This window comes from Lutra lutra, chromosome 11 (assembly GCF_902655055.1).
Source record: "Lutra lutra chromosome 11, mLutLut1.2, whole genome shotgun sequence".
NCBI classification, from domain to species: domain Eukaryota; kingdom Metazoa; phylum Chordata; class Mammalia; order Carnivora; family Mustelidae; genus Lutra; species Lutra lutra.
In genome coordinates, this window is record NC_062288.1 from 18,921,702 (window position 1) to 18,948,834 (window position 27,133).

At 38.8% G+C, this 27,133-nt stretch overlaps 1 protein-coding gene across 1 annotated transcript; it reads left to right on the plus strand.

Annotated features, from left to right (window-relative positions):
* Positions 1 to 27,133, plus strand: SYPL1 (synaptophysin like 1). The gene is made up of 6 exons (XM_047695736.1): positions 1 to 101; positions 389 to 460; positions 17,148 to 17,269; positions 18,907 to 19,114; positions 23,873 to 24,061; positions 25,679 to 27,133. Exons 1-6 carry the CDS (start codon positions 51 to 53, stop codon positions 25,811 to 25,813), a joined length of 777 nt encoding a protein of 258 aa, XP_047551692.1. The 5' UTR covers positions 1 to 50; the 3' UTR covers positions 25,814 to 27,133.

Consider the following 27,133-nt stretch of genomic DNA (forward strand, 5'->3'; position numbering starts at 1 on the left):
CGGAGCGCCGGGGGGCTGGACATCAGGGAAGGGGGCGCGGCGCACGCAGCATGGCGTCCAACATCTACTTGGTTCGCCAGCGGATCAGCCGGCTCGGCCAGGTGCTGCCCGGGAAGCCACCTCCCCTTTCCAGCCCCTGCCCAACCCTCGCCTCCCGCCACCGCCCCGCTCGCGTCCACGCCTCAGCGCCTCCTCAAGCGGCCCAACCGCCGCCCCGCCCCGAGGCCTCCCGGGCCCACCTCCCCGGGCCGCCCCGCCCCACGGTCTCCCCGGCCCACCTCCCAGAGCCCGCCCCGCTTGGCCTTCCTCGCGGCCCTGCTGCTCGGTCTCGTCGGTCCCCCTCCTTTTCCGCCCCGCAGTCCTGACCCTCTCTCCCTCCTTATCTCAGAGGATGTCCTCCTTCCAGCTCAACATTAACCCGCTCAAGGAGCCGCTGGGCTTCATCAAGGTCCTCGAGTGGGTAAGTGCAGCCCGCACCAGCGAGGCCTGGAATCGCGCCGCCGTGACCGTGACCGCGCCCGCGCCCACTCTGGCCCGGCGGGCGCCCTCGGCTGGGAGGCCGGGGGTCCCGGCGGGAGCGAGAGCAGGGACGTCCGACCCCGCGCGGGCCCCGAGACCGCCCCCGCCGCCCTCGGGAGGGTCGGGACAGCGGGGAGGGGACGGGAGGCCGCGGGCTGAGCCTGCGCGGGGCGGGGACGCCGCGGTCCGCGTCGAATCACGAGTCCCTCACCGCCTCGGTCCCGTCCCGGCCGAGGCCGCCCTCCCACACCCAGGCTCACCTCTGGGTGCTCCCGCGGGAGTGGGAGTTCAAATTTCTCTTTGGTTGCAAGGCTTCCCGCAAGGGAAGAGAAAACTTCCTGTTGCGGTCTAACCGAAACCTGGGGGCCGGAAAGGGCCTGCGGAAAGGGCCAGCCGGTGCCTTCTGCCCGGTGCTGACTGCAGGCCGCGCTCCGTCGAGAGCTGGTTGTGCCTTCTCCAAGTGAGCTGCCGAGCAGTCCGTTCGTAGCTTGCTTTTGAGACGGCTCCAAGTTAAAAACGGACAAAAATAAACAGCGGGTCAGGCAAGCGGGGTTGGGGGGGGGGGGCGTCTTTTGCAAAACGCGTCTAAGTCAGTCCCGTCCACTCAAACACAGGCAAGGAGTCGCCATCAAGTTCGTTTAGGTATTTCCAAACAATGTCCTGCAGTCAGCTTTCCGTCCTTTCCGGGGAACCTCTCAATCATTAACATCAAAGGAGATTTATTAATTCGACCTTGGCAGTGATCAGTCACTTGGAGGAGTTAAGCGAATACATCAGGCACCGCACATTTGCTTCAGATTTCGTGGCCTCGTACATGTTTCAGGGCTCATTATCAGGCCCGGATTAATAGGCAGCTGGCATCTGTCCACTGTGCAAGCAGGTTGTTTTTATAGCCAGCGACATTTACATCCATAACTCTTTAACCCTATATTTTAGTGTTCGAGTGGTGACGAGGAAGAACTTCCAGTTGCCTGTGTTAAAAGACTGAGGCTGTTTTTTTAAAGTCACACAGAAACAAGAAATTCCCACATGGGTACTCAAGAAGCTGATTTTCAGGAAGATCCCTACCTTTCCTCCAAAGTTTTACTTGTTCTCTGAAAACTGAAATAGTGCTGATTTCACACAAATGTTTACCTTAAAGACACATAAATATATGTTATATATATATATGTGTGTGTGTGTGTGTGTATGTATATATGTATTACACACACACACTCACTCCTAGGGTTCTATAAACCCACTTTCAAATATAAAGAAAAGTATTTGAGTATATAAAAATATGGAATTGCAGGAGGAAAATCATGTTTAATTGGGCTTATCAAATATAAAGGTTAAGAAAAAGTCTTTGAGGGTTTTAATTACATTTGTAATTAAAGTTTTCACTTAATAAATGAGGCCATTTATGTTTGTGCTTACATTATTTGTCAGTTTTTTGTTAAAACATAGACGTAATTTTTTTCCTTGATATTTTAAAACATTAGTGATAATAATGTTTTATTAGTGATAGATAGGTCTGATGTATTTTGAAAAATATCCTGTTTAAGCTTTTTGAAAAAATACTACTTTCAGTGTGAACAACATACCATTACATAAGAGATCCCAATAAATACTTTAATAAAAGTATAAGCAAAATGTATTAGGTGAAAGAGAGGAGAAATCAGTTGCTTGCAGGAACTAGGGAGGATTTCATAGATGAAAGAACATTTGAAGGATGAGTACGTGTTCACTTAGGGCTGATGTAGGGCGTGGCTTTCCAAGGGAAAGAGAAACTTGGGTTCAGCAGTGTGAAAAGTTGAAGCAGCATAGCCCTGTTTGAGAACTTAAAATAGTTGGGGTTGACTTAAACTTAATACTGGAAAGGAGGGTATAGTTTGAGATGATTCTGAAAGGTTTCATAGGACTTATAGAGAGTTAGGAGTTTATACTATGGGGTTAATCTTTGATAACTTAGGTTCTTTCTTTAGGAAAATACATATTTGTAGGTACAGAATTTGGAGTTATCGGATAGTTTCTTCTTAAGCCCAGAATGCCTACCATTTGGAGTGGGGACTCATTTAAGGGTTTTAAACAAATAAATAATATAATTAGATTTACTTTTTAGAAATTTTCATTTTGTCAGTAGTGTAGAGGATGGATTAGAAAGGTCATAATTGAAGGAAGGGAGATATGTTGCTTGAGAATTATGAGGGCCTAAAGTTAATTGCAGTGGGAATGGAGAAGAGAGGCATAGAAATTAGAATGTACTTGGACGGTGAAGAAGCAGGAGGACTCTAAGAGGACTGCCATATTCCCAACAGGTTGGTAGTGGTATCTCTGTCAAGATACATCACTAAGGAGAAAAGCAAATTTTTGGTTGAAGCTCAGTACAGTTTTGGGTGTATTGAGTTTGTGGTCTCTAGGTCACGGAAAGGAGGTATCTTTAGGCAGTTAGCTGTATGGCTATAGAGTTTAATAAAAAGGCAAGAATGGGCTGGAAATTCAGCAGATCCCTGCCAGCAAGGGAGAGAAGGAATGGTTAAGAAGATGCAAAAAAATAAATAACATCTTAGCATCACTTTTAGAATTTAAAGAAAAGAGTACTATTGAACAATATCAAGAAGTGCAAGAGAGAGGTTAAGTAAAATAAGGACTAAAATGCACACCTTGGTTTTGGTAATCCAGAGGCTATTGGTGGCTTTGTAAGAGCAGCGTCAATAAATTCAGAAACCAGATGGTAGTAGGCTAGTGGATGTATGGTAAGAAAGTGAAGACAGTGAGAGTAAAGCACTATTTGACCTTGAAGGTGGGAGGGATTTGGGTGGTAACCCATCTGAAAGATGGGAAAAACTGAATGTGTTTGTGGGCTGGAAAGAAGAGCCTTGCGAATAGTATCGTTGGAGGTTGAAAACAGAGGGAGAGAGGGGATGAATGATAGAACCAGGTTCTAGAGAAGGGCCCATCATAGGAATTTTTAAATCTGTTTTGAATGAATTGGTCAAGTTTCATAACGCATTGAGGTGTGGCAGGTTGCTTCTAAAAACAGTTAATAAATAAGTTTATAAACAAATCTAAAATCTAGATAATGGCTGTTTACCATCTGTGTAACTAAAAAAGTAATTCCCTCAATCAGCTCAACTCTAGCAAGTTTCTAGAATATGTTAGATTAAGATATAACCTGATGATATATAACTTTCAAGGGATTAGATGCCCAGTAAATATTTATTGACAGACTAAAACTATAATCGCCAGAGCAGAAGTATTTGCACTTTGCTTCTAAACTGCAGCCACCATCTTGTGCATGTTGTATTCCTTCTCTTTTCTTTTCTTTTTTTTTTTTTTAACTACCCCTGGCACCTGTCTTATTTCTCTATGTGTTGTAAGTACTCAGTAAAGGTTGAATTTTTGTTGTACTTGTATGGGAATAACAATACTTTGTAGGGCTATTGGAATGATTGAGTTAATATTTAATTATGTGAATGATTATAATGTACTTGTGTAGTTCTTAGTAGGTTCTTCAGGACTGAGATGCTGTGTTTGTAAGACTAGACCCAAACAGTGGATAGACAACTATGAGCTCCATATGACTGACTACGTATCTCCTGGTCCTTTAAGATTGCTCAGTTCCCTATCACATATTTTAAACTTTAGAAATGATAAATTGTATGCTTTTCACTTGTCTGATAGGCCTTTAGAAGAAGTCTATCCAGGTGACAGTATAAAATTTAGGTAAGAATAAATGCCCCATGTATAGAAGTAGAACAGAGAAGTGAAAGTCAAAGATTAATTTTATCAAATCAGCTTTTTAATGTATTCAATATTTCTGTGGTAAATTTTAACTTGGTTCTTACTTTTAGTCAAATATCCTTAATATTTAGGTAAAAGTTTTTCATTGAAATGATTTTATCTTTTTTTTTTTTTTTTTTTAAAGATTTTGTATATTTATTTGACAGAGATCGCAAGTAGGCAGAGAGGCAGGCAGAGGGGTGGGGGAAGCAGGCTCTGTGCTGAGCAGAGAGCCCAATGCGGGGCTCCATCGATCCCAGGACCCTGAGATCATGACCTGAGCCGAAGGCAGAGGCTTTAACCCACTGAGTCACCCAGGCACCCTGAAATGATTTTATCTTTTTAAAATATTAAACACTGTGTGGGGCACCTGGGTGGCTCAGTGGGTTAAAGCCTCTGCCTTCCACTCAGGTCATAATCCCAGGGTCCTGGGATTGAGCCCCATTGGGCTCTCCACTCATCGGGGAGCCTGCTTCCCTTCTTTCTCTCTCTCTCTCTGCCTGCCTCTCTACTTCCTTGTGATCTCTGTCAAATAAATAAATAAAATCTTTAAAAAATATATATATTAAACACTGTGTTTTGGACTTTCTTGTTGCTATCTTGCATCGGGTGGGATGCTGAACAAATATTTAGCCCTTAATGAATCTAAGTAATATGCTTTCCTCATTTCACACACATGGAATTGTGGAAGAGATACTGTTTGAGGAGTATAGAAGGAATTACACACAAGTTGAATTTTAGGATTATTAACCATCTGAGTATTTTTGTCTGTGCTAGTCAAATATGTTAACATATTTATTGAGTAGACATGCATGTGCTAGGGCTTTATTTATGTTTTCTCATTTAATCCTCTGACAACCTATAAGTGTTGTTATCTCCATGTTAGAGAAATGAAGTAACTTACCAGTGTCCATGATTATGATTACTACATTCAGGACTCTTAACACTCTCTTCTTAGTCATTTTAATAACTACCTTTGTGTTTCTAATTGTCTTTTAATAAATTAATAAAAAGAGTATCAAAGGCTTAAAAAACAAAAGCTGAAGGTATCTGAAATGATTTTTTTCCTTGTTTGTTAGATACCTGTTTATAATAAGATCCTAGGAATTAAAAACAAGTAGGATGTTCTTGATTCTTTTATTAAGTTTGAATGTTTTTTCTAATTTTATATTTACAATTAACGAACAAATTCAAAAGACACCAAGACATTCCTTTGGGGCAAATTATTATCCAAGAAAATTAGTGTGAAAAAGAGGAAATAAGAAAACCTGTAATTCTTTGAGTATTGCATATATCAATTTGTTTAAACAACAGACTTTCAAATATACACAATAGTTTTTTAAAAATACTTAAAAATTTAGTCATCCCAAGTAACATAAAATTGTTGCAAATAGAGACCATGTTTTATCCTAATTTTATCATTCAAAAATAGCACAGAGGAGCACGCTAGAAAATACAAATTATTTGTAATGCATAGTGGGAAGGACAGGGCATATACAGACTGATGTTTTGTCCATTTGCTTTATTTTTACATTTTTAGACTATCAGTCTATAAGAGACTGCTCTTTAGGAAGCTTACCTTTCTTTCCGCCCTGCCATTTGGGTACACTTCCTCTTCCCACCCCTACTCTGCCCCCATAATGGAAAAGATTTCAAATTGCATTTTATGCCTAGTAGGACTCTCTGTACTTAGAGCTTATTGATAGACTTACAGACTCACTTCTATGCCTTTGCTCTCTGGCTTTTCTACCTGATTCTCAATTATTTACTACTCTTTATTTAGCACTCTTGTAGGTAGATCAGATATAATTTTCTTTTTTCTTTTTTTTTTTTTTTTAAAGATTTTATTTATTTATTTGACAGAGAGAAATCACAAGTAAGCAGAGAGGCAGGCAGAGAGAGAGGAGGAAGCAGGCTCCCCGCTGAGCAGAAAGCCCGATGCGGGGCTCGAACCCAGGACCTGGGATCATGACCTGAGCCGAAGGCAGCGGCTTAACCCACTGAGCCACCCAGGCGCCCCAGATATAATTTTCATAGACAACATATATATGTTGTAAGTTCTTTGAGAACACACACACACTCATACACACTCACCCCACACATACAAGTAGCAATCCCTGATAAAATATAAAAGGGAAATTTAAGGGGAAATTAAGCTAACAGAGCAGTGTCTGATACAATGGTTCTCAAACACTTTGGTCTCAGAACCCTTTTATGCTCTTAAATATTGAGGACCTCAAAGAGCTTTTTGTTCGTGTGGGTTGTATCTATTGATACTTACCATATCAGAAATTTAAACAGAGGCTTTTAAGGGAACATTTATTTATTTGTTAGAGAGAGAGAGAGCATGAGCACAGGCAGACAGAGTGGTAGGCAGAGGCAGAGGGAGAAGCAGGCTCCCCACCGAGCAAGGAGCCTGATGTGGGACTCGATCCCAGGACGCTGGGATCATGACCTGAGCCGAAGGCAGCCATTTAACCAACTGAGCCACCCAGGCGTCCCACATTTATTTATTTTAAAACACAGTAATAATTCACTTAAAAACTTCAATTGCACCAATGCAACAAATGCTACCGGTTTTCCAATATCTGCCAGATATCCACATCTGAATAACTACTTTTTGTGTATTATTCTTTCAAGTAAAAATGGTGTTTCATGAAAAAAAAAAAAAAAAACTAGTTCAGTGTATAACTCAGTTATTTTAAATGCTTTCCCTGGAGATGACCATTATGTGCGGTTAACGTATTTGTACATCCTGTTTCATCATACAGAATATTAAGAAGGCTCAAGGGTCAGGATTTCATAAAAATTGTAATTTTTGCTGCTTCATCAAAGACATTGTCAAGTAAAACTTGCCTTTTTTTAACTGTAAGGGCAGGACAGTGAAATAACCTTGATGCTATTGTTTATTCTTTCTAAAGCCCAACAGTTTCACCCGCAAATGCTTTTGCTCAAATCAGTGCAAATGTCAACATGTGTAAAAGGCAAATAATATCTTAATAATACAAAAATATTTTTGACCTCATGGACTTTCTGAAAGAGTCTTGGGTACTCTCAAGGCACCACAGACCACACATTGAGAATTGAGAACCATCACTGGGGACCAAAAATGAAACAAAATATGGGTAGAAGAAGGAGTGTTCATGATCTGGGTAATATATTCGGAAAAAACTTCAACCTGTTGTCTGGATTTATAACTTATAAAGAGCCAGTTACTTAAGCAGGTGGAAAGAGAGAGATACAGTCTTCTAATTTAAGACCTGAATCAACCTAGCCACTAGCTCAAGATCTGAATTTGTGAACACTTCATTATTCTCACATGTTGGTAGTTTGGCGGTCCCATTGTAAGATGTGGTAATTGCAGCCACATAGAAATGACTATAAAACTACTAGACAGGGACAGAAAAAGAGGGAAAAAACTGTAAATTCGAGCCTACATCAGATATCTTAAAACACATGAAGAAAACTAGTTTTCACTTAAAAGTTCAAAAATCAGTGGCACAAATGCACTTCAGGACAGCCAGCCAGATCAACAATCAAGATACAGATTTACTCCAAAAAAAAGTAAAAGTAGTACAGTCTGAAATGATTTTAAAATAAATATATTTAAGTTCCTCAGAGATTTCTAGTTTCTTATTCAGTAGCTTAACAATTATTTAAGGGTGAGGGTGCCGTAACGGTGCCCGCAACAGGATCACCTGCCTGGCTCAGTGGGTAGAGCGTGCAACTCTTGATCTCGGGGTTGGGATTTTTGAGCCCCACATTGGGCATAGAGATTATTAAAAATAAAATTTTAAAAAAAGATATTTTCAACATGTAATAGTTAAGAGTTAGCAAAAAAAAACCCCTTCCGTTTCCTCCAGCAGGAACAGTTAATTTCTCATGATACAAATTCTTAAGGGTTATGGAACCATACTAGCAGGCTATTTAGAACTTTCTAGGATTGTACTTTACAAGCAGAGGGAGATCATAGAAGAATGAAGCTGAAGCAGTTTGTACCGGACTTCAGTGCTTGGTTCATAGTGGGAATAAACTGAAATAGCAGCATCGATAACAAAACATTTTTTTTTTTTAAGATTTTATTTATTTATTTGACAGAGAGAAATCACAAGTAAGCAGAGAGGCAGGCAGAGAGAGAGGAGGAAGCAGGCTCCCTGCTGAGCAGAAAGCCCGATGTGGGGCTCGAACCCAGGACCTGGGATCATGACCTGAGCCGAAGGCAGCAGCTTAACCCACTGAGCCACCCAGGCGCCCCTTTTTTTTAATTTTATTTATTTATTTGACAGACAGAGATCACAAGCAGGCAGAGAGGCAGACAGAGAGAGAGGAGGAAGCAGGTTCCCTGCTGAGCAGAGAGCCCGACGTGGGACTCGATCCCAGGACCCTGAGATCATGACCTGAGCCGAAAGCAGCGGCTTAACCCACTGAGCCACCCAGGCGCCCCAATAACAAAACATTTTTAAGAATAAATGTCTTTTGGGGCTCCTAGGTGGCTCAATCGGTTAAGAATCTGTCATCCGCTCAGGTCATGATCCAGGTTCTGGGTTAAGGTTAGGAGCCCCTCATCAACCTCTCTGCTTAGCGAGGAACCTGCTTCTCCCACTCCCTGCTGCTCCCCCTGCTTGTGCATGAGTGCATGCATGCTCTGTCAAATAAATAAATCTTTTTTACAATTTTTAAAAAAATAAAAATGAATGGGGGCTCCTGGGTGGCTCTGTGGGTTAAGCCTCTGCCTTCGGCTCAGGTCATGGTCTCAGGGTCCTGAGATCGAGCCCCCACATCGGGCTCTCCGCTTGGCAGGTAGCCTGCTTCCCCCTCTCTCTAACTGCCTCTATGCCTACTTGTGATCTCTCTCTCTGAAATAAATAAATAAAATCTTTAATTAATTAATAAATAAATAAAATGAATGTCTTTAGTAAATGCATGGGGACTTTAACTCATAAAAAGCAGTGCTTTGGTTCTAAGCATCTAATCTTACTGATTGTAAAGGCAAACATGCCATGAGAGTTCATTTTCATCACTGAGTGGTTCTTTCATTTAGTAAAACAACATACATTTGATTTGCATATAAACACTCAAATACAGTGTACTTTTAGGTCTATTTCTGAAGATGTCAGTTATGTCAGTTTCTAGACTAAACCTTGGACAGAAATTTAAGCAAATGACGTCATATTAATGATGAAACCCAATAGCAGTCAGAAACTTGTAAAAGATACCCGTATATAGAGGAGTGCTGGTGTTCTCTGAAGAAGCATTAGTGAGTTGAGCAGGGTCTAGAAATAGGATCGAGGACTTGAACTCTGGCTATAGGCTAAATAACTCACTGAAAATACCAGGGGTCTCCAAACTTCTTTTTATCCTGAATCCCTATCTGTAAAATTTTATGCATAGAGCCCCAATATGCATCCATAACTTAGATGGATATTTTACTATGTCAGTATCTTTTTTTTTTTTTTAAGTGAGCTAACTAAGGGCTTGAACTCATGACCCTGAGTTCAAGACCTGAGCTAAGATCAAGACCTGAGCTGAGATCAAGAGTTAGACATTTAACTGACTGAGCCACCCAGGCACCCCAGTATGTTAGTATCTTAAAGGCGTATTATATGCTTGGGGTAAATTTCATTCGTATTTTTAAATCCTTATTCCAACACTCACCTGATATATAAATATGTAGATATATATGCCATCTTCTTGTGATCTGATTAAGTAGAATCTGTTTTTCCTTGGAATGTAGCTAATGAATATAGCACATATAGGGAGTTAATGCTTCTATTTTCTCTTTTGGGTGTGAGTTTTTGTATTATTAGTCTGTAGTTTCTTTGAAGACATTTTTAAGCCATTGGTCTGGGTTGGTTTGGTTAAAATTAGATCACTTACTCCATAAACTCACTTAGGCACAGTCACATTATAATACATGAACACTAAAAGGGAAAGAATAGGTGAAGGCATCACTGTCCTTGTATGTCAGGGGACATCCTGCCTTCAGGATACCAGCGTGTGCTACTGACATGTGACTCGGACCTGCAGATCCAGCATGGGTTGCGGTGATGTATTAACTTTAATAAGGCTTTAATTCCTTAAGTCTAATGTAAATAGAAGTTCAAATATTTTCTTCTCATATACCAGTTAATTGACTACTACCGTTTATTTTGGAGAGTAAGTAGTGTTCTAAAGAACCAAGCTGAAATGTTAACTTCAAAGTTACAAACCTCAGAATTCTAGTGTTTGTGTCTGGTATTGGTCTGGTGGGTAGAATGTGAAGTGGCGCTGTTTCTTGGGCAGCTTGAGGCTGTCATAATGAAATATGGATCCGTTTGACCTGAGTAGACGCTTGCTGTCATCCTGTCCTTAGATTCTTACTAGTTACTCTACATGTAGAATTTCATGCTGGCAGCTTCAGCCATTCTTCATGGAATGGAGAGGAATGGGAAAATGCATTTCGTAAGTGGTGAGGCAGTAGAAATGAGCATGCCAGTGCTCCCTTGTTTGGACGAGGAATACAAACCGAAGCGCACATAGGAACCACCCGCATGAAGTGAGTGAGTACAACAAGCTGCTTGGAAGAAAAACAATAGTATAAGCTCATTGATTCCTGGTAACTAACATGCATCCTGAGGATTGTTGAGGCCCCAGAGTGGCAACAGTCTGGAAAAAGCACATGCCCCATCTTGCATGTCATCTGTCACTCAGTTCCACGTGGTTGTTGCTTATGGGAATATGGGTCTGATGCTGCCGTATTTTCAGTTTCCCCACAGTCAGGGTAAGCAGCAAATCAAATTTTTATGTGCAGTATGCTGGTATTAAAATATTAAATTAAAAATTTAATTAATTAATTAATTAATTAATTAAAAATTTAAAAAAAAATTTTAATGAATTCTGGGAAGATCACACAAATACTATCTGTAGGCCAGGTTTCACCCTGGGCTGCCAGTGTATCACTTCGAATTTAAATCAAAACAGCAGTAGAGAAGAGGGAGAAGTGAGACAGATCCTTTACCCTCGGGTTGTTTTGTAATTCATATAGTAAAAAGTGTGTATCTTGTCCCTTTTTCCCATGAGATAAAGACCAGAATTGCAAAGATGACATTTATTTATCCTTGTAACAAAAAGGTAACTTTGAAATGACCTGAAATACAGTTTTATTTGTATATTATTGGAAATTGGTTTTTTCTTTAATTAAGCAGTTATTTAATGAGCATTTGCTATGTGCCAGACCTCCTCCTAGGTAGGCACTAAAAATCTTGAATAAGACCCAAGTGCAAAGACATGACAGTCTGCCAAGGGACAGGGAAAGGCATTATGCTTAAGAGCAGTAAGTACAGGGGCGCCTGGGTGGCTCAGTGGTTAAAGCCTCTGCCTTGGGCTCAGGTCATGATCTCAGGGTCCTGGGATCGAGTCCCGCATCGGGCTCTCTGCTCGGCAGGGAGCCTGCCTCCTCCTGTCTCTCTCTGCCTACTTGTGATCTGTCTGTCAAATAAATTAAAAAAAAAAAATCTTAAAAAACAAAAAGAGCAGTAAGTACAGTATGCCATTTATTTACTAACTTTTTTAAAAGATTTTATTCATTTATTTGACAGAGAAAGAGATCACAAGTGGGCAGAGAGGCAGGTAGGCGGGGGGCGGAGGTCAGGGGGGAGCAGGCTCCCTGCCAAGCAGGGAGCCCGATGCAGCGCCCGATCCCAGGACCCTGAGAACATGACCTGAGCTAAAGGCAGAGGCTTAACCCACGGAGCCACCCTGGTGCCCCTACTAATTTTTGTATTTAGTTAGAAACTAGTTTTTATTTTTATTTTGGGTTTTGTTTTTGTTTGTTTTTTTAAATAAGGCAAGACAGAAGAAAAATGCCTATAGTGGAGTTAATGAACCCAAGTCTATGGCAGCCCAGGAGACAGAATAGTTCTACCGTAAGAAACTGGGTAGGGCCTTTAAGGTGAGCTTGTCAGAGAACAGTTGAGGGGTGTGGGGGGGGGACAAATCCTGGCAGAAGAAATAAATACACTGTAAATACAGGATGTGTTTGGGGGGCAGTAGTAAGTAGTAGTACAGTGTGACAGAGTTGTACAGTACCTGGCTGGGTGTATAGTGCGTATAAATCTGGAAGGATAAGGTTGAGGGTACCTAAGCCATGCCTCTTAGGCCAAATGAAGAAGTTTGAGCTTTTTTTCTTTTCTTAAATTTAGTTCTGGAAAGTCACTGAGGAAATCCTTTTAAACAGGGGAGTAATGTGACCAGATCTTCATTTCAGATCAGTGTAACATCACTCTAAAGCACCTGTTCAGTAGAAACAGAATGCAAACTACAAATGCAAGCCACATAATAATTTTAAGTGTGCTGGCCACACTGAAAACATGAGAAGAAACAGGTGAAATTAACTTTAATATTATATTTTATTTATAAATCCAAATACTGTTTTAACAGGTAGTCAATATAAACAGTTATCAATGAGATATTTTACATTTTGTATACTAAATCTTTTTTTTTTTTAAGATTTTATTTATTTATTTGACAGAGAGAGATCACAAGTAGACGGAGAGGCAGGCAGAGAGAGAGAGAGAGGGAGAGGGAAGCAGGCTCCCTGCTGAGCAAAGAGCCCGATGCGGGACTCGATCCCAGGACCCTGAGATCATGACCTGAGTCGAAGGCAGAGGCTTTAACCCACTGAGCCACCCAGGTGCCCTTGTATACTAAATCTTTGTAATTCATTGTCTACTTAACACTTATAGTTATCTTAATTCAGGCAAGCGATTTTTATTTTATTTTTTGAAAGATTTATTTTATTTTAGAGAGGGAGAAGGAGCATGGGGAGGTTTGTGGTTTGCAGAGGTGGAGGGAGAATCCCAGGCAAATTCCCTGCTGAACACAGAACCCTACACAGGGCTCAGTCTCACGACCCTGAGATCATGACCTGAGCCAAAATCAAGAGTCGGATGCTTAAAGAACTGAGCTACCCAGGTGCCATAAGACAATCCATTTTTAAAATGTTCTACAGCCGCATGAGCCCATGCTACGGAAGAGATTAGAAATGAGAGGAAGAGTCTGTTGGTTAGTCCCTGTGAAAAATGGTGAGGGCCTAAACAAAAATAGTGTAGTGGCAGGGGTGGTGTAGTTAAGTAACCAAAGCTTTTTAAAGAATGGCATCATACTGTATGAAACGTAAGCAACTTTTTTTTTTCCACTCAGCATTAGGTTTCTAGGTTTCATCCACATTGATGTGGGCAGCTGTAGTTTCTGTATCTTTATTGCTTTAAAACTTCCCATTGTAAGTGTATACAATATATATGTTTTGTCCATTTTCCTTTTGCTCCACTTCTTCTCTATTTTGATACTATAAACCATGTCACTGTGAACATTCTTGTGCATGTTCTATAGTACACATGGGTGAGAATTGCTCTCAGATCTATATACTAGTAGATACTGATCCTTCGTGACTTTATGCAAATACTTTGACCTGGTTTGTAGCTTGTTTTATGTTCAAAAGCTGACTTGTTTCTGAAGTTCTTTTTTTGTGGTTGAATTTAACCATCTTTTATGGTTAGTATGTGTTTTTATTTTTAATCATAAGAAATTTTTCCTTTCTCTGTGGTCACAAATTTTCTTTTACATTAAAGTTTTTTAAGGACTCGCATTTTGCATTTGTCTTTAGCCCATCTGGACCTCCCCCCCCCATTGTGTTTTGTTTATTAGAGAGAGAAAGAGCAGGAGCAGAAGGGAGAGGGAGAAGCGGGCTCCCTGCGGAGCAGGGAGCTCAGCATGGGGCTTGATCCCAGGACCTCATGACCTGAGCAGAAGCTACTTAACCAACTGAGGCACCCTGGCGCCCCTGGACCATTTATTGAAGTCCTACTTCATATTAGTTATCTATTGCTACATAATAAATTACCTCAACCTTAGCTCTTAAGACAGTGGGTCAGGAATCTGGGAGCACTTTAGCCTGAGGGGTTTCAGCCCAGAGTCTCCCTGTTTGCAGTCTAGCTGTTGGCGGGGCTTGAGTCATCTCTAGCACCCAGCTCACTCACATGGCCTTTGGCAAGCCTGGGATGATACACTTGCAGGCTCACTCACATGGTTGCTGATAGTCTGTGGTTCTTCATCACAAGAATCTCACTGTAAGTTGCCTAAGTATCCTCCCAGCATGGCAGCTGGCTTCCCCCAGAGCCAGTGATTTCAGAAGAGAAAGGAAGACAAATTGTAGTCCCTTTATCACATAGTCTTGGAAAGGATGGATGTCTCCCATTCCTTAGACCATATTCAATTTACTAGAAGCCATCCACACTTAAAGGGAGGAAAATTAATCTTTGCCTCTTGCAGGGAGGAGTATCAGAGTTTGTGGACATCTCTTTAAAACCACCAAACTCCTTTCCTTGGTGATCTGCAGTGCCAGCTTTGTTAGAATTTATCTAGTTACACATAGGTCTCTTTCTGGCCTCCTTAAATTTGTATAACCTCTTTCTGTTTTCTAATCCTAAATGGGTATATGCCCAATTTTGTGGCCTCTGTTTTCATTCCGTATACATGAACATTTATGTGTAGAGAGTATCCATTCTTCTGTCTTTACCTATGAACGCTTAACTGAAGATTCCAAACTGTGTACTGGACATTACCTCAGACTCTTCATATCTGTAACCAGACTCCTTTTCATTTATCTCTGCTTTACAGAAAAAAAAAAAATCTTGATAGTTGTGATCCTGGTTATGGCCTGATTCAAGGCCCTGTATTAATCCATGAGAGGCATTATAAATCAGTGTTTAACAGTATAGGCTTTGGAATCAGACCTGCGCTGAATTTTATCTGTTTGCTAGATGAATGTGACCCTGAGCAAAACAAAGTCCCTGCCCTTGAGTTTGTGTTCTAGTGAAAAACGGACAAATACTTGAGTACTAATAGGCAGTGGTAATTACAGTGGCGGAAAAATAAAGCAGCATGAATTAAGGAAGTAAATACTGTGGGGTTAGGGCATTATTACTTAATATAGTGTATTTAGGAAAGGGCTCTCTGATAAAGTTCTTTTGGAACAGGAAGCTATGAAGTAGGAAGTATTCCAGGCAGAAAGAGTAGCCAGTGCAAAGGCTCTGTAGGAGAAGTTTACCCCTTATATTTAAGGAATAGCAAGGAGACCCTTTTTTTTTTATTTTTAAGATTTTATTTATTTATTTATTTGACAGGCAGAGATCACAAGTAGGCAGAGAAGCAGGCAGAGAGAGAGGTGGAAGCAGGCTTGCCACTGAGCAGAGAGCCTGATGCGGGGCTCGATCCCAGGACCCTGGGATCATGACCTGAGCTGAAGGCAGAGGCTTTAACCCACTGAGCCACCCAGGCGCTCTAAGGAGACCATTTTACTTTTTTTTTTTTTTAAGATTTTATTTATTTATTTGACAGAGAGAGATCACAAGTAGACAGAGAGGCAGGCAGAGAGAGAGAGAGGAAGCAAGCTCCCTGCTGAGCAGAGAGCCCGATGCGGGACTCGATCCCAGGACCCTGAGATCATGACCTAAGCCGAAGGCAGCGGCTTAACCCACTGAGCCACCCAGGCGCCCAGGAGACCCTTTTATATAGAGAAATTTGACAAGGGGAGAAGTAGCAGGCTGATCAGAATTATTAAGGGAAGAAAGGATCTGGTAAACCATTATATGAACTTTGATTTTTATCCAGAGAGAACTCAGAAGCCGTTAGAGAATTTTGAGCAAAGGATGTAAAGTTTTCTGCCTTGTATTTTTAAAAGATTACCCTGGTTGATATAGTGACGGTAGCCTGAAGGAGGGACAAGGACAGAAGCGGGATTATTTAGAAGGCTGTTGGAATGTAATTCAGGCAAGAGGTAATAATGATGGTTTACATCAGGATGTTGCGATGATGTTGATCAGATTCCAAATATGTTTTTTAAATAGCACCATCAGAATTTGCTGAATGATTGAGCTTTTGGCCACTACACTGTATATAGGCTTTTTTGTTTTGTTTTGTAGAAAATTTAGAAGATTCAAGTAGAAAAAGAAATTATTGTTATTTTCTGTTGAGAGGTGACCACTGTTGAAATTTTGATATATTTTTGCAGTGTGCATCATATGCCTAGGCATAGACACAATGCGCAATGCATGTGTAAATAAACTTTTAAAAATTAAGCTCTACCCCCAGTGTGGGGCTCGCATTCACAACCCTGAGATCAAGAGTTGCATGGTCTACCAACTGAGCCAGCCAGGCACCCCATAAACAAACTTTATTTGTAATGAATGTTTTTCAGTATCATTAAATATTTGCCAACTTTTTAAAGACTGCATAATGTTCCATCCTATGAATGAATTACATTTTATTTGATTTCATATCAACATTTAGGAAGCTTCCAGTTTTTTCCTGTTATGTATAGCATTTACAAGAACATTGCATTCTTTTAAGTATATGATGATCAGGAGAACAAATTTCCAAGTACTTTTTGAGACCTGGAAATACTGAAATACTCAAATGTGAAATTGTACAAACTCGTGAAATACCGTCTCCTCTTTGCTTAGGAGTCTCTTGGCTTAAACAGTTACCATTAAAAATAGTTACGAATCACCCCCTTTTGATTTTGATACTCATAATACTTCATGTGAATTTCATGCTAATATTTTAGTAGGTACACTGCAGTATGAATAGAAGAATTATTATATGGGCTGTTATACTAGCTTCTGTATTATACTCAGGGGAAAAGAAAATCATTTGTTGACAGTTGGAAGTGAGATTTTAAGTGTTTTTCAGCATCTGCATTTAATTTGTAATTAAGAATTCCTAGAACGTTAGTGAGCCTGTTTTTAGTACTATATTTAGGTTTTAGTGACCCATGTTTTGGGTACAATAATGCTTCTTCCCCCCCTTTTTGGTCTTACTTTGTATAGATTGCTTCTATCTTTGCTTTTGCCACCTGTGGAGGTTTTAAGGGCAAAACAGAAATTCAAGTGACTTGCACTAAACTTCATGAAAATAAAACGATTACAGCTGCTTTTGGTTATCCATTCAGGTAAGATATTTGTTTGTTTTTATAGTTGAAAATTTTTACTTTCATATTGACTTTTTGAGATTTCCAGCAGTTTGTGTGGGGGGAGAAAATTTTAAATTGCATATATGCTCATTTGTAAGTGGTGATCATTGCTCTTCAAAATGTGGCATGTGGACCAGTGTCTGTCTGCAGACTGTGTCCCTGACCTGTGAGGAATTAAGTATGGAAAACAAGAGGAAGCATTTAGAAACTTTTCTATGACCTTGCCTTGACATTTTTATTCTGTCATCCCACAGTGAATTGAAAATTTAAAAACAAATAGTGACTGCTCCATCACCTTAGCATGAGAAGCCATGGTGTGGAAGCAATCACAGCTTAAGAAAATTTAAGTTTCTCGTGTATTTGCAATTACTAAAAAAATAAGTATTCTTTATATAATTTTAAGACATGTATTTAAAGCAAGGAGTTTGTGTTTCTTTATGTTCTTATTCAGACAAAAATGAGTATTTTGTGAATTCTTCTGTTTAACTTAAGTGTTTATTGAAAAGCTTATTGAATATGTCCTGTGTTTAAGCCGTGGTGTAAATCTTCTTCCATGTACTACTTACCTGACCTCTCTAGGACTCGAAATCTAGCCATTGAGTGAGAACTTTTACCTTTTTTTTTTTTTAAGATTTTATTTATTTTTTTTGACAGAGATCACAAGTAGGCAGAGAGGCAGGCAGAGAGAAAGAGGGGGGCAGCAGGCTCCCCGCTGAGCAGAGAGCCCGAAGCGGGGCTCAATCCCAGGACCCTGGGATCATGATCTGAGCCGAAGGCAGAGGCTTTAACCCACTGAGCCACCCAGGCGCCCCAGAACTTTTACCTTTTAAGGTTGTTTTGATGATTAAATAAACCCTTTAGGTAAAAATATGTCAGATAGCAAGGGCCTGGTAATGAATCATTGCCACTCCATTTCCCAGCCCTTCACTTAAAAAGTTCCTATATGAGGGGCGCCTGAGTGGCTCAGTGGGTTAAGCCGCTGCCTTCGGCTCGGGTCATGATCCCAGGTCTTGGGTTCGAGCCCCGCATCGGGCTTTCTGCTCAGCAGGGAGCCTGCTTCCTCCTCTCTCTCTGCCTGCCTCTCTGCCTACTTGTGATTTCTCTCTGTCAAATAAATAAATAAAATCTTTAAAAAAAAAAAAAAAGTTCCTATATGAGGAACTATTATGGCACATTTAGTGATAAGTGTTTTTGCAGTTTATAGATAAGGAAATTTGAAAACAATCTCAAGTTAGCAGCTAATTAATCTAGGGTTAAAATGTGAATCATAATTGACTCTCCTGGTGCTAGTCACATAGACTCTGCCTCCTAGAACAGAATATCATGTCTCAAATTGCAGACTGTTTTGTATCAGCTCTCTTAATCTGCTAAATTCTTATTGCAGAAAGATAGTTTCTGGGTGTGAAAGTGTTTAATGGCATCTATAGTCTGTCTATCATAAACCAATTATAAGGCATAGTTTATGTACATTTCTTAGGAAATTTTTAATTTAAATATTTGAATTTTCTACCCAAAGGAAAATGTCTGTGATATATTTTGGGAGTGTTTTTTGAAATGTCGTTTCAGTATTCTAGTCCCAAGTCATTCACAAATTTATTTGAGCCTTTTCTTAATAGGTTGAATGAAGCATCATTTCAGGCACATCCAGATGCAAACGTGTGTGATGTAAATTGGAGAAGTTATGTGCTTATCGGAGATTACTCTTCCTCCACACAATTCTATGTGACGTTTGCAGTCTTTGTCTTCCTGTACTGCATTGCCGCTCTTCTGCTCTATCTCGGTTATATGAGCATGTATCGGGATAGTCGAAAACTTCCCATGATTGTAAGTAAACACTTTCTTTTTATACAAAAGTTGTATATAAGTTATATTTGGAGTTGATATAGATTTTCTTACACTGGAAATGAAAATTTGTGACATAAACCAGGTAAACATGTTTTGATCTGTGTTTACCATGAGGTTGAGCTTTCTCTGGTTGTCACGTTGCGCCTGATTCTTTGCACCAGTTTGCAACACCTTCTCTGTACTCTAGGGCATACAGAGGTCTGTTTGTTTCTCAGTCTCACTTTAACCTGGAAAGATCTCAAATATACAGAGTATATTAGGTTGCAGGTAGAGAAATTAAGTGGAAATTAATGCCTTTAATTTGAGGAATTGCTGACCATAGTAGTAGTCTCATGATGGTGTTCTACTTTTTTCTCTTTTCTCAAAGACCTCCTTTATGTCTATGCAATGTTTTATTGAGCTTAATAGTCAACATCGGAAATCAGCAAACTGGCCCACAGCCAAATCTGATTCATTGTGGGTTATATTTTATTTTTTTTAGTTAATGAAGTTGTTTTTTTGTCGTATAACACAGCCATACCTAAACAATTCCATGCTGTCTATAACTGCTTTCATAATACAGTGGCAGAGATAAGTAGTTGTGAGAGAGACCAAATGTATTTACTGTCTGGCCCATTTCAGGAAATGTTTGCTGACTCCTGATCTATATCCCTAAATTCCTTAATTTAAAATCTGACTCAGATAATTCTATAAGAATTAGAGAATGCTCACTAGTGATGTTCCTAAGCTAATTTCGAATCTTGGAGATGGAAACAAAGGATTCGGATTTGAAGTCCTCTAACATCTTTCTTGGCTTCAGGGTCTTCTGAGCTAGAAATAAAAATAATCTCCGAGATTTAAGTAGTAGAATCTTCTCTGGATTATTGGTGCAAATACACATAAGCCGTTCTTTTAAGCTAGAAGTCCATAACAATAGAATAACTACAAAGTCAGTATCATCAAGTGTTATTGACTTGAAGGGAGAGTAGGGGTGCTTTTGAGATACCAGTCATTTATATCTTGAGAAAACTCTATCATCTCCTGATTATTTGTGAAGTTACTTTAAAGGGAAGGCTAGTTGGGTATGAAAAATTTATTAAATAAGATAACGGGTTTTATTTCTTATTTATTTTTAATTTTTGCTGCCTGGATCATAAGAATACAAATGGTAAGTAAGGAATAAAACAGTCTGCTAAAATTCTTATTTATTTTGTTTCTTGTATCTGAGAAAAGATTCTTAAACCTGACATTTTAATAAAATATTTTCTTGGATGTCTTTCAAAAAGATGGGCATCAACTGTTTTAATTTGCAGTGCTTAACCAACAGAAATTACATATGAGGAATCTGTAACTTCTGTAGACTTTCCAAGACTTACTTAAAAAGGAAAGGTAGAGGGGCACCTGGGCGGCCCAGTCAGTTAAGCCTCAGCCTTCAGCTTGGGTCATGATGATCTCAGGGTCCTGGAATCAAGTCCCATCTCAGGCTCCCCACTTAGCAAGGAGTCTGCTTCTCCCTCTCCCTCTGCCCCTTTGCACCATTTGTGCATTCTCCCTCTCTCTCTATCAAGTAAATAAAATCTTTTTGAAAGGTTGGCGGGGGGGTGGAACTGTGGAGCACCTGGGTGGCTCAGTCAGCTAACTCTTGATCCAACTCTAATGCTGATCCAATTCAGCATCCAACTCTTGATCTCAATTCAGTTCTTGATCTCAGGGTCCTGAGTTCACGTCCTGCACTGGAGGGGTATTCAAGCCCCCTGTGGAGCCTACTTTGGGAAGGAAAAAAATAAAGGAATTATGATTATCATTTAGATACTATCTCCTGTTAAAATTCTTTATAATTTAAATACTAAATGAAGACCGTTCTTGCCATTTTGTCATTATCCCAAGAAACTTTCAAGTTAACTCTAGAATGAGCCTGTTATTTTTCATATTTTGTTTAGTGAGCTTTTAAAATCACACTTTCTAAGGCAGCACCTAAATCTATTTTTGTAAAGGGTTTTTCTATTAAAACTATAAAACTGATCTAGGTGCATCATTCAGAAAATCAAAAGAAATTTTCCGTCTTGGAGTGATCAGTTAGTGGTTATAGATAATCCAGAACTAGCCCTTTTAAGTGTTTTTTGTTGTTGTTGATACAGTATATAAAGGATGCTTGTCTGTAAAAATTCAAGCTTCTAAATTAAATTTTGAATTCTACTTTGAATTTAACCATATAAATGTAAAACAAGTTTTCTTGAGAAATCCAAATTTAAAATATAGCCAAATAGGACATTGTTTTTTTTAAAGTACACTTTGTTAATGAGGACATGCCTTTTTCGCAATGTTCTCAATTCTCTACTAAGGTATTTCTAGGAGCATTTCAATTGTGGCATTTTAACTTCCCTTTTTAAGTAAATATAGCATTTTTTTTGGTTTTAAATAGCAGGAACTTAAGGGTGCTAGGCCATGTGGAGAATCAGAAATATCCAAAAACGTGAAACCAAACAAAGATAAAGTATCCCAAATCCTAAACACCTGTCATGAATCCTATCCCACCTCGTTGGTGGGACCAAGGCAGCTACCGTTGGTGCATTGCAGAACTGTGGGTGGGCCGCATCCTAAAAAGAGAGTCCTGAGTAGAACAGAGATGATCTTCAGAGGCCCTCATTTCTCCCACCTCTCCCTCACCCTAAGGTGACTGTGTGCATCATTTTCAGAAAAGTTCCCCTGCTTTTGAAGTATAAGAATGTCATGCGAGCAGCAAAGAAGGTTTTTTGTTTTTTTTATTTTTATTTATTTATTTTATTTTAAAGATTTTGTTTATTTATTTGTCAGAGAGAGAGAGCGAGTGCACAGGCAGACAGAGTGGCAGAGGGAGAAGCAGGCTCCCCGCTGAGCAAGGAGCCCGATGTAGGACTCAATCCCAGGACGCTGGGATCATGACCTGAGCCGAAGGCAGTCCCTTAACCAACTGAGCCACCCAGCCGTCCCGCAGCAAAGAAGGTTTAAAGAGCATTATCAGAAATATCAGAGTGTTTTTTAATTAGGAAGTTGGAAGAAAGAAACCTGGAAATTAAAAGGACTTGACATATATGGGCCAAAGCTATGAACTTCAGCCCAGAGGGAACTTGTTTAAGGTGTGATAATCCTATACTATTTATCAGCTCTCCTAAAGGCATTGTGTTTCCAGCACAATTTTTGTTTCTAGAAAATACCTACCTGCAGCGAAAGTACAGCTGAGTGCAGAAGTGAAAAGGAGAGTACTCCCACAGTGCAAAACATGGAAGCTGCATTTCTGTCCTTTTTTCTTTGATCTACATTTTTTTTAAAAGAGGATCAGGAGCAGTGGAAAGCTCAAATGCAAAATGCAAATACCTCCTTCTTGTAAAATTAGTCATTGTTTTGGTTCTCTGATCACAAGCCATTTATTCATTGCCATCTTGACCTGGTGGACAAGCTATATATATAGTAGAGTTTCTGTATGTCATAAGTGGTTACTCGTGTTTAGTCTCAATAAATGACTAAAAGCTGGCTGGAAAAAGTAATTAAAAACCAATTAGATTTATTTGGGATGGGGGTAGGGAACCACTTTTCTGATAAGCTCCAAAACCCATTTCTGAGCTTGCAGAGATTTTTGCTGCAGATGTGTAAGAACTCGTAGCTCTGGGTGTACCTGAATGCTAAGAATATGTAACATTAAAAGATAGAAATTTTACATTATTCCCACTTTGGTGGTTAATTTAAAGGAAATATTATATTATACAAATGCATTATTTAAAAAGTCTTTAGATTTTTGTAACCAATGCTAGTCAACAAAATTTTTAGTTCCCCAGCAGAATAGATTGAGTAAAGAGAAAACTTTTTTTTTTCTTCATCTTATTCAATAGGAAATTGTCCAGAATATTTAAAACTTTAGTCCTGTTCTTGGAAATGTAGTAAATAGCAAAGACTTTAGGAGGAAATTACTAGTGAGAAGATGCCTTGAGAGATTATTAATTTTTTTGTCCTTAATATAATGAGTATTCTTAAAATTTTAGTGTCATGAATTTCAAAAGAAACAAGGCATCCTAGATGCATGCTTTTCACCATTTCATTATCCAGATCATAGACAGCTAGATTTTTTTTTTAAAGTTTTTTATTTGAATTCCTTCCAGTCATGGGGAATTGGATTTAACTGAAGTTAGAGTTTTGCCAGAAGAGTATGAGAAAGCAGGAGAAGGTGAGGGAGTTGAGTTTGTGCAAGGGGTTGTAAGAAGGACCTTAGAATAGAAATTAAACGGGAAATGAGAGCATGAGTGAGGTTGAGAGACAGTAAAGTGGTAAAATCAGATTGTAGTCTCAGCAGAGTCAAAGGATTTTTGAAGTTGGGGTGCCTAAAGGAGCATGCGCTGGAACAAGAGATGAGACTGGGAAGTGGGTGAGGTGAAACTGGGATTATGAGGGGATAGAGTTCTTGGTGATAACAGGGTGTGAGGTGTGATCCTGGCAGTGAGTGGCTTAGTCAAGGCTGTGGTAAGGGCTATGTGAAACTGAGTTCTAGTGTAAAAATCTTAGACTGCTGAGTAGATGACTGAGTTTTGTTCACTGCTCAGGCAGTATGCTAGTCATGCTAAACAGTGATGTGTCCAATGCTGACTATGACGTTTTTTATTAAGTATGTCATGTAGGCCATTTCTCAGTACCATAGAGTTCACTGTGATCCCAGTTCCATCATGGATTTGAAGTATAGTATTTTTAAATTAACTCTTCATCATTAACTCATACTTATTTTTACTTTAGGACTTTGTTGTTACTCTTGTTGCCACTTTTCTGTGGTTGGTGAGCACTTCAGCCTGGGCTAAAGCTCTTACAGATATTAAAATAGCTACTGGTCATGGCATTGTCAAGGAACTTCAGCCTTGCCTTCGTCAAGAAGTAACGTGTTATTTTGGCTCTGTGACTAGTATGGGATCCTTAAATGTATCTGTGGTATGTATGTGGTATTTATAAGATGCTTTATTTCACTTAGAAAAACCAAAAACCTTACTAGTGATAAAAGAAGCAATAGATTTTAATCAATCTCTCGATGAATGTATTGTTTGCATGTTTACTGAGATATCAGAACCCCAGCTACCAGATAGTTGTTACCTTTATAACAGTGGAGAAAAGTTTTCAGGAAAATTATTATTGTTAACAGGTTTGAACAAGATCGTGATTGAGTCTTTCTTTTCATTAAAATTGACTAGGCAAGACTTTTACCTGAAAGGCACTAATAGTCATCACTAACATTTATAAAGACTACGTGTCAGGCTTTGTGCTAAGGGCATTACATTACACTCATCTCGTTTAACTTATCCAGTAACCCAAAGAGGAATGTGGGAGATAGGATTATTATCTTCATTTTCCAACTGGGAAAAAAATGTAGGTCATGTATGAATTTGCTGAAGGTAACACAGCTGGTAAGTTGGCAAGCCAGTTCTCTGCCGGTTCTCAGCCGGTTCTCTGGTCTGACCTGCTCTAGGTCTATGAAAGTAGTACTTTTATGGTTTCTTAAGTGATTTTTAAAAAATCGATATATATAAATTTAAATAGTATTTCATCTGTTTTGCCAAAATACGGATAAATGTATTACTAAATATTTTCTTAATATACAGCATATATTATGTTTAAGGAAGTCCTCTATCTTTCCAAGAAAATGTTTTTCCATGGATGAAGTCAGCATACCTTGTAAAGCAATTTGGTCAAATTTTTGTGTTACCACTTTGTGATTTAAGTCTTTTTTTGCATTTATATTGACCGTGATCTGAGATTGACAGTTTCAGAAATGTTTCTGTATGTGAATATGCAAAAAATAAAAAGCATTTGGCCTTCAGTAGTATGATACTACTCTCAAGCTCTTTACTTCAGTCTTACATCATATAAGTCACTATTGTTCTTATATTTGGAGAAAAAAATATACAAAAAAAAAGGGTAACTTCAGTTTATTCATCTCTGAGACTTTTATCTTGTCAGCTTTGTAACTGGGAAAACTAATTCCTTTTACGTTGACTAATGTAGGATGTAATGTAAAGGTCTTGTGTGACTCCTTTTCTCTTCTGACTGCAGCTGTTGGAGTAGGAGAGATAGTAAGCAGTAGGGGAGAAAGAAAGGATATAGGAAAAGAGACCCAGGGGCAGGTTATAACCATTCAGATGGAGAAAAGTGAAAGCCCCCAAAGAAGGAAGCATGGATTCCTGTTCCTCTTTACCTGAAAGCACTAAAGTCTAATTGCAAAGTAATAATAGGGTTTTACTTATTTTTCTCAAATTTAACCCCATCTTCTTGGTAATGTTGAGCATGCAAAGATAAGCTTTCTTTTAGTCGTAATTTTATATGTTACAGATTTAGAGACGTTAGCTTTATTTCATTGGGAATAGTCATTATCTATACAAATTCAGCATTGAAATGGAAAGTCTTCTTTTTTTAATTCTACTTTACATGTAGTTTACATTTTAATTGAAATAATGCTATACTGCCTGGAAATGTTAAATATTTAAAGGAAAACTAAGATGGGTATAAATTTTTAAGTAGATAATAGATTTTCATGTTTACTTTTCTCTTCCTTAGATCTTTGGCTTTCTGAATCTGATACTTTGGGGAGGAAATGCGTGGTTTGTGTACAAAGAGACCAGTTTACACAGTCCATCAATCACTTCCACTTCCCACAGCCAAGGAGGTATTCCACCTCCTTCTGGAATGTAATTAAAAGGAGAAGTACACTGTATGAAATAAACGTCTATACTATGACCAGTTGCCAACATCTTGAGAAGCATTATTTGTTTCTAATAAAAGTAATGGCTTTTTCAATAAATTGGTGGGTTTAAAATTTTGCTGCTTTTTTATATAAAGTCTATGCCTTTCCTAGAAAGTTAAGATGTAAATGTATTCTCACATGTAAATTTGAAAATTCAGGGGCCTATTATGAGATGATACACATTTTTAAATGACTGGTTTATTTCTTTACTAAGTTGTTTGCCTTCCAAAGTGTTTACACCTTAAGCCTTAACATATATTTTCACTCAGAAAAGAGTTACTTTTTCATATCATAATAGGAAGAAAATCTCTATTTGGAATAGACACTACTGTAAGTTTGTACAGATCATATACCTAAGACCTGTCTTTGTTTAAGAAAGCCTTGATTACGTAAATCATATTTAGAAAAACATATTTAGTTCAGAATTTGTATCTGAACATTGTTTATATGGTATGAAAAATTTTTAATTGCAAAGACTGGTTGTATGTTTTATTTCTGTTTTCCTAAGCGACCTACAGTACTTAATAGGTGTACTAAAACTGTTTTGGGGAACGGGGTTTGGAAATTTCTAATAGATGTATAGTTAATTTAGTGATTCTGTCGCGTGAGGCGTAAGCTTGCATTATGCTGGTTGTTTAATAGACTTGCTGTATAAGTAGAAAGAACATAGTTCAGCTAGATATTTTCATACGTACGGGCATTACTCTCAGTGGTATTTGTTTGCTGTCCTTCGTTGCTCATCCTACTTAAGTGCAGGCTGAGACATGGTCTCCTTGCAAGTGGAGTAAAATAAGCCACCTGTTTTTGCAGACCCTTTCACAGGGTTTAAAAAAAAATTAAGATTTGCCTTTTACTTTGGAAACATTTAACATTTAGATTCAATGAAGTTGCTATTTTGAGTGTAGCATTGATATTGTGAAAATAAATGCAATTTGGAGTTCATGTTTCTTAATGTTCATTCTTATTTCATAAATAGATCATTAGGGAATTATGCATCATAAAGAGAAATTTAAGTGAGCTGTATTATGGGTGCACTGTCTTTGCACACACATTTGGGTATATTCTGAATACAGGGATTATTCACATTTTGCTTCCTAATCTTTTTGTTGTACAGGGCCAGATTTCTTGTTCTTAGCACATGATTGTTTATATGTAAAGCACATCTTGCTGTTGCCTTTATTTTTTGTTGCGTTTGTTCATGACAAGAATTATCAATATGAGAATGTATATCTTTTATGCAACAAACTTAATAAAGAAGTTAAAAGAAA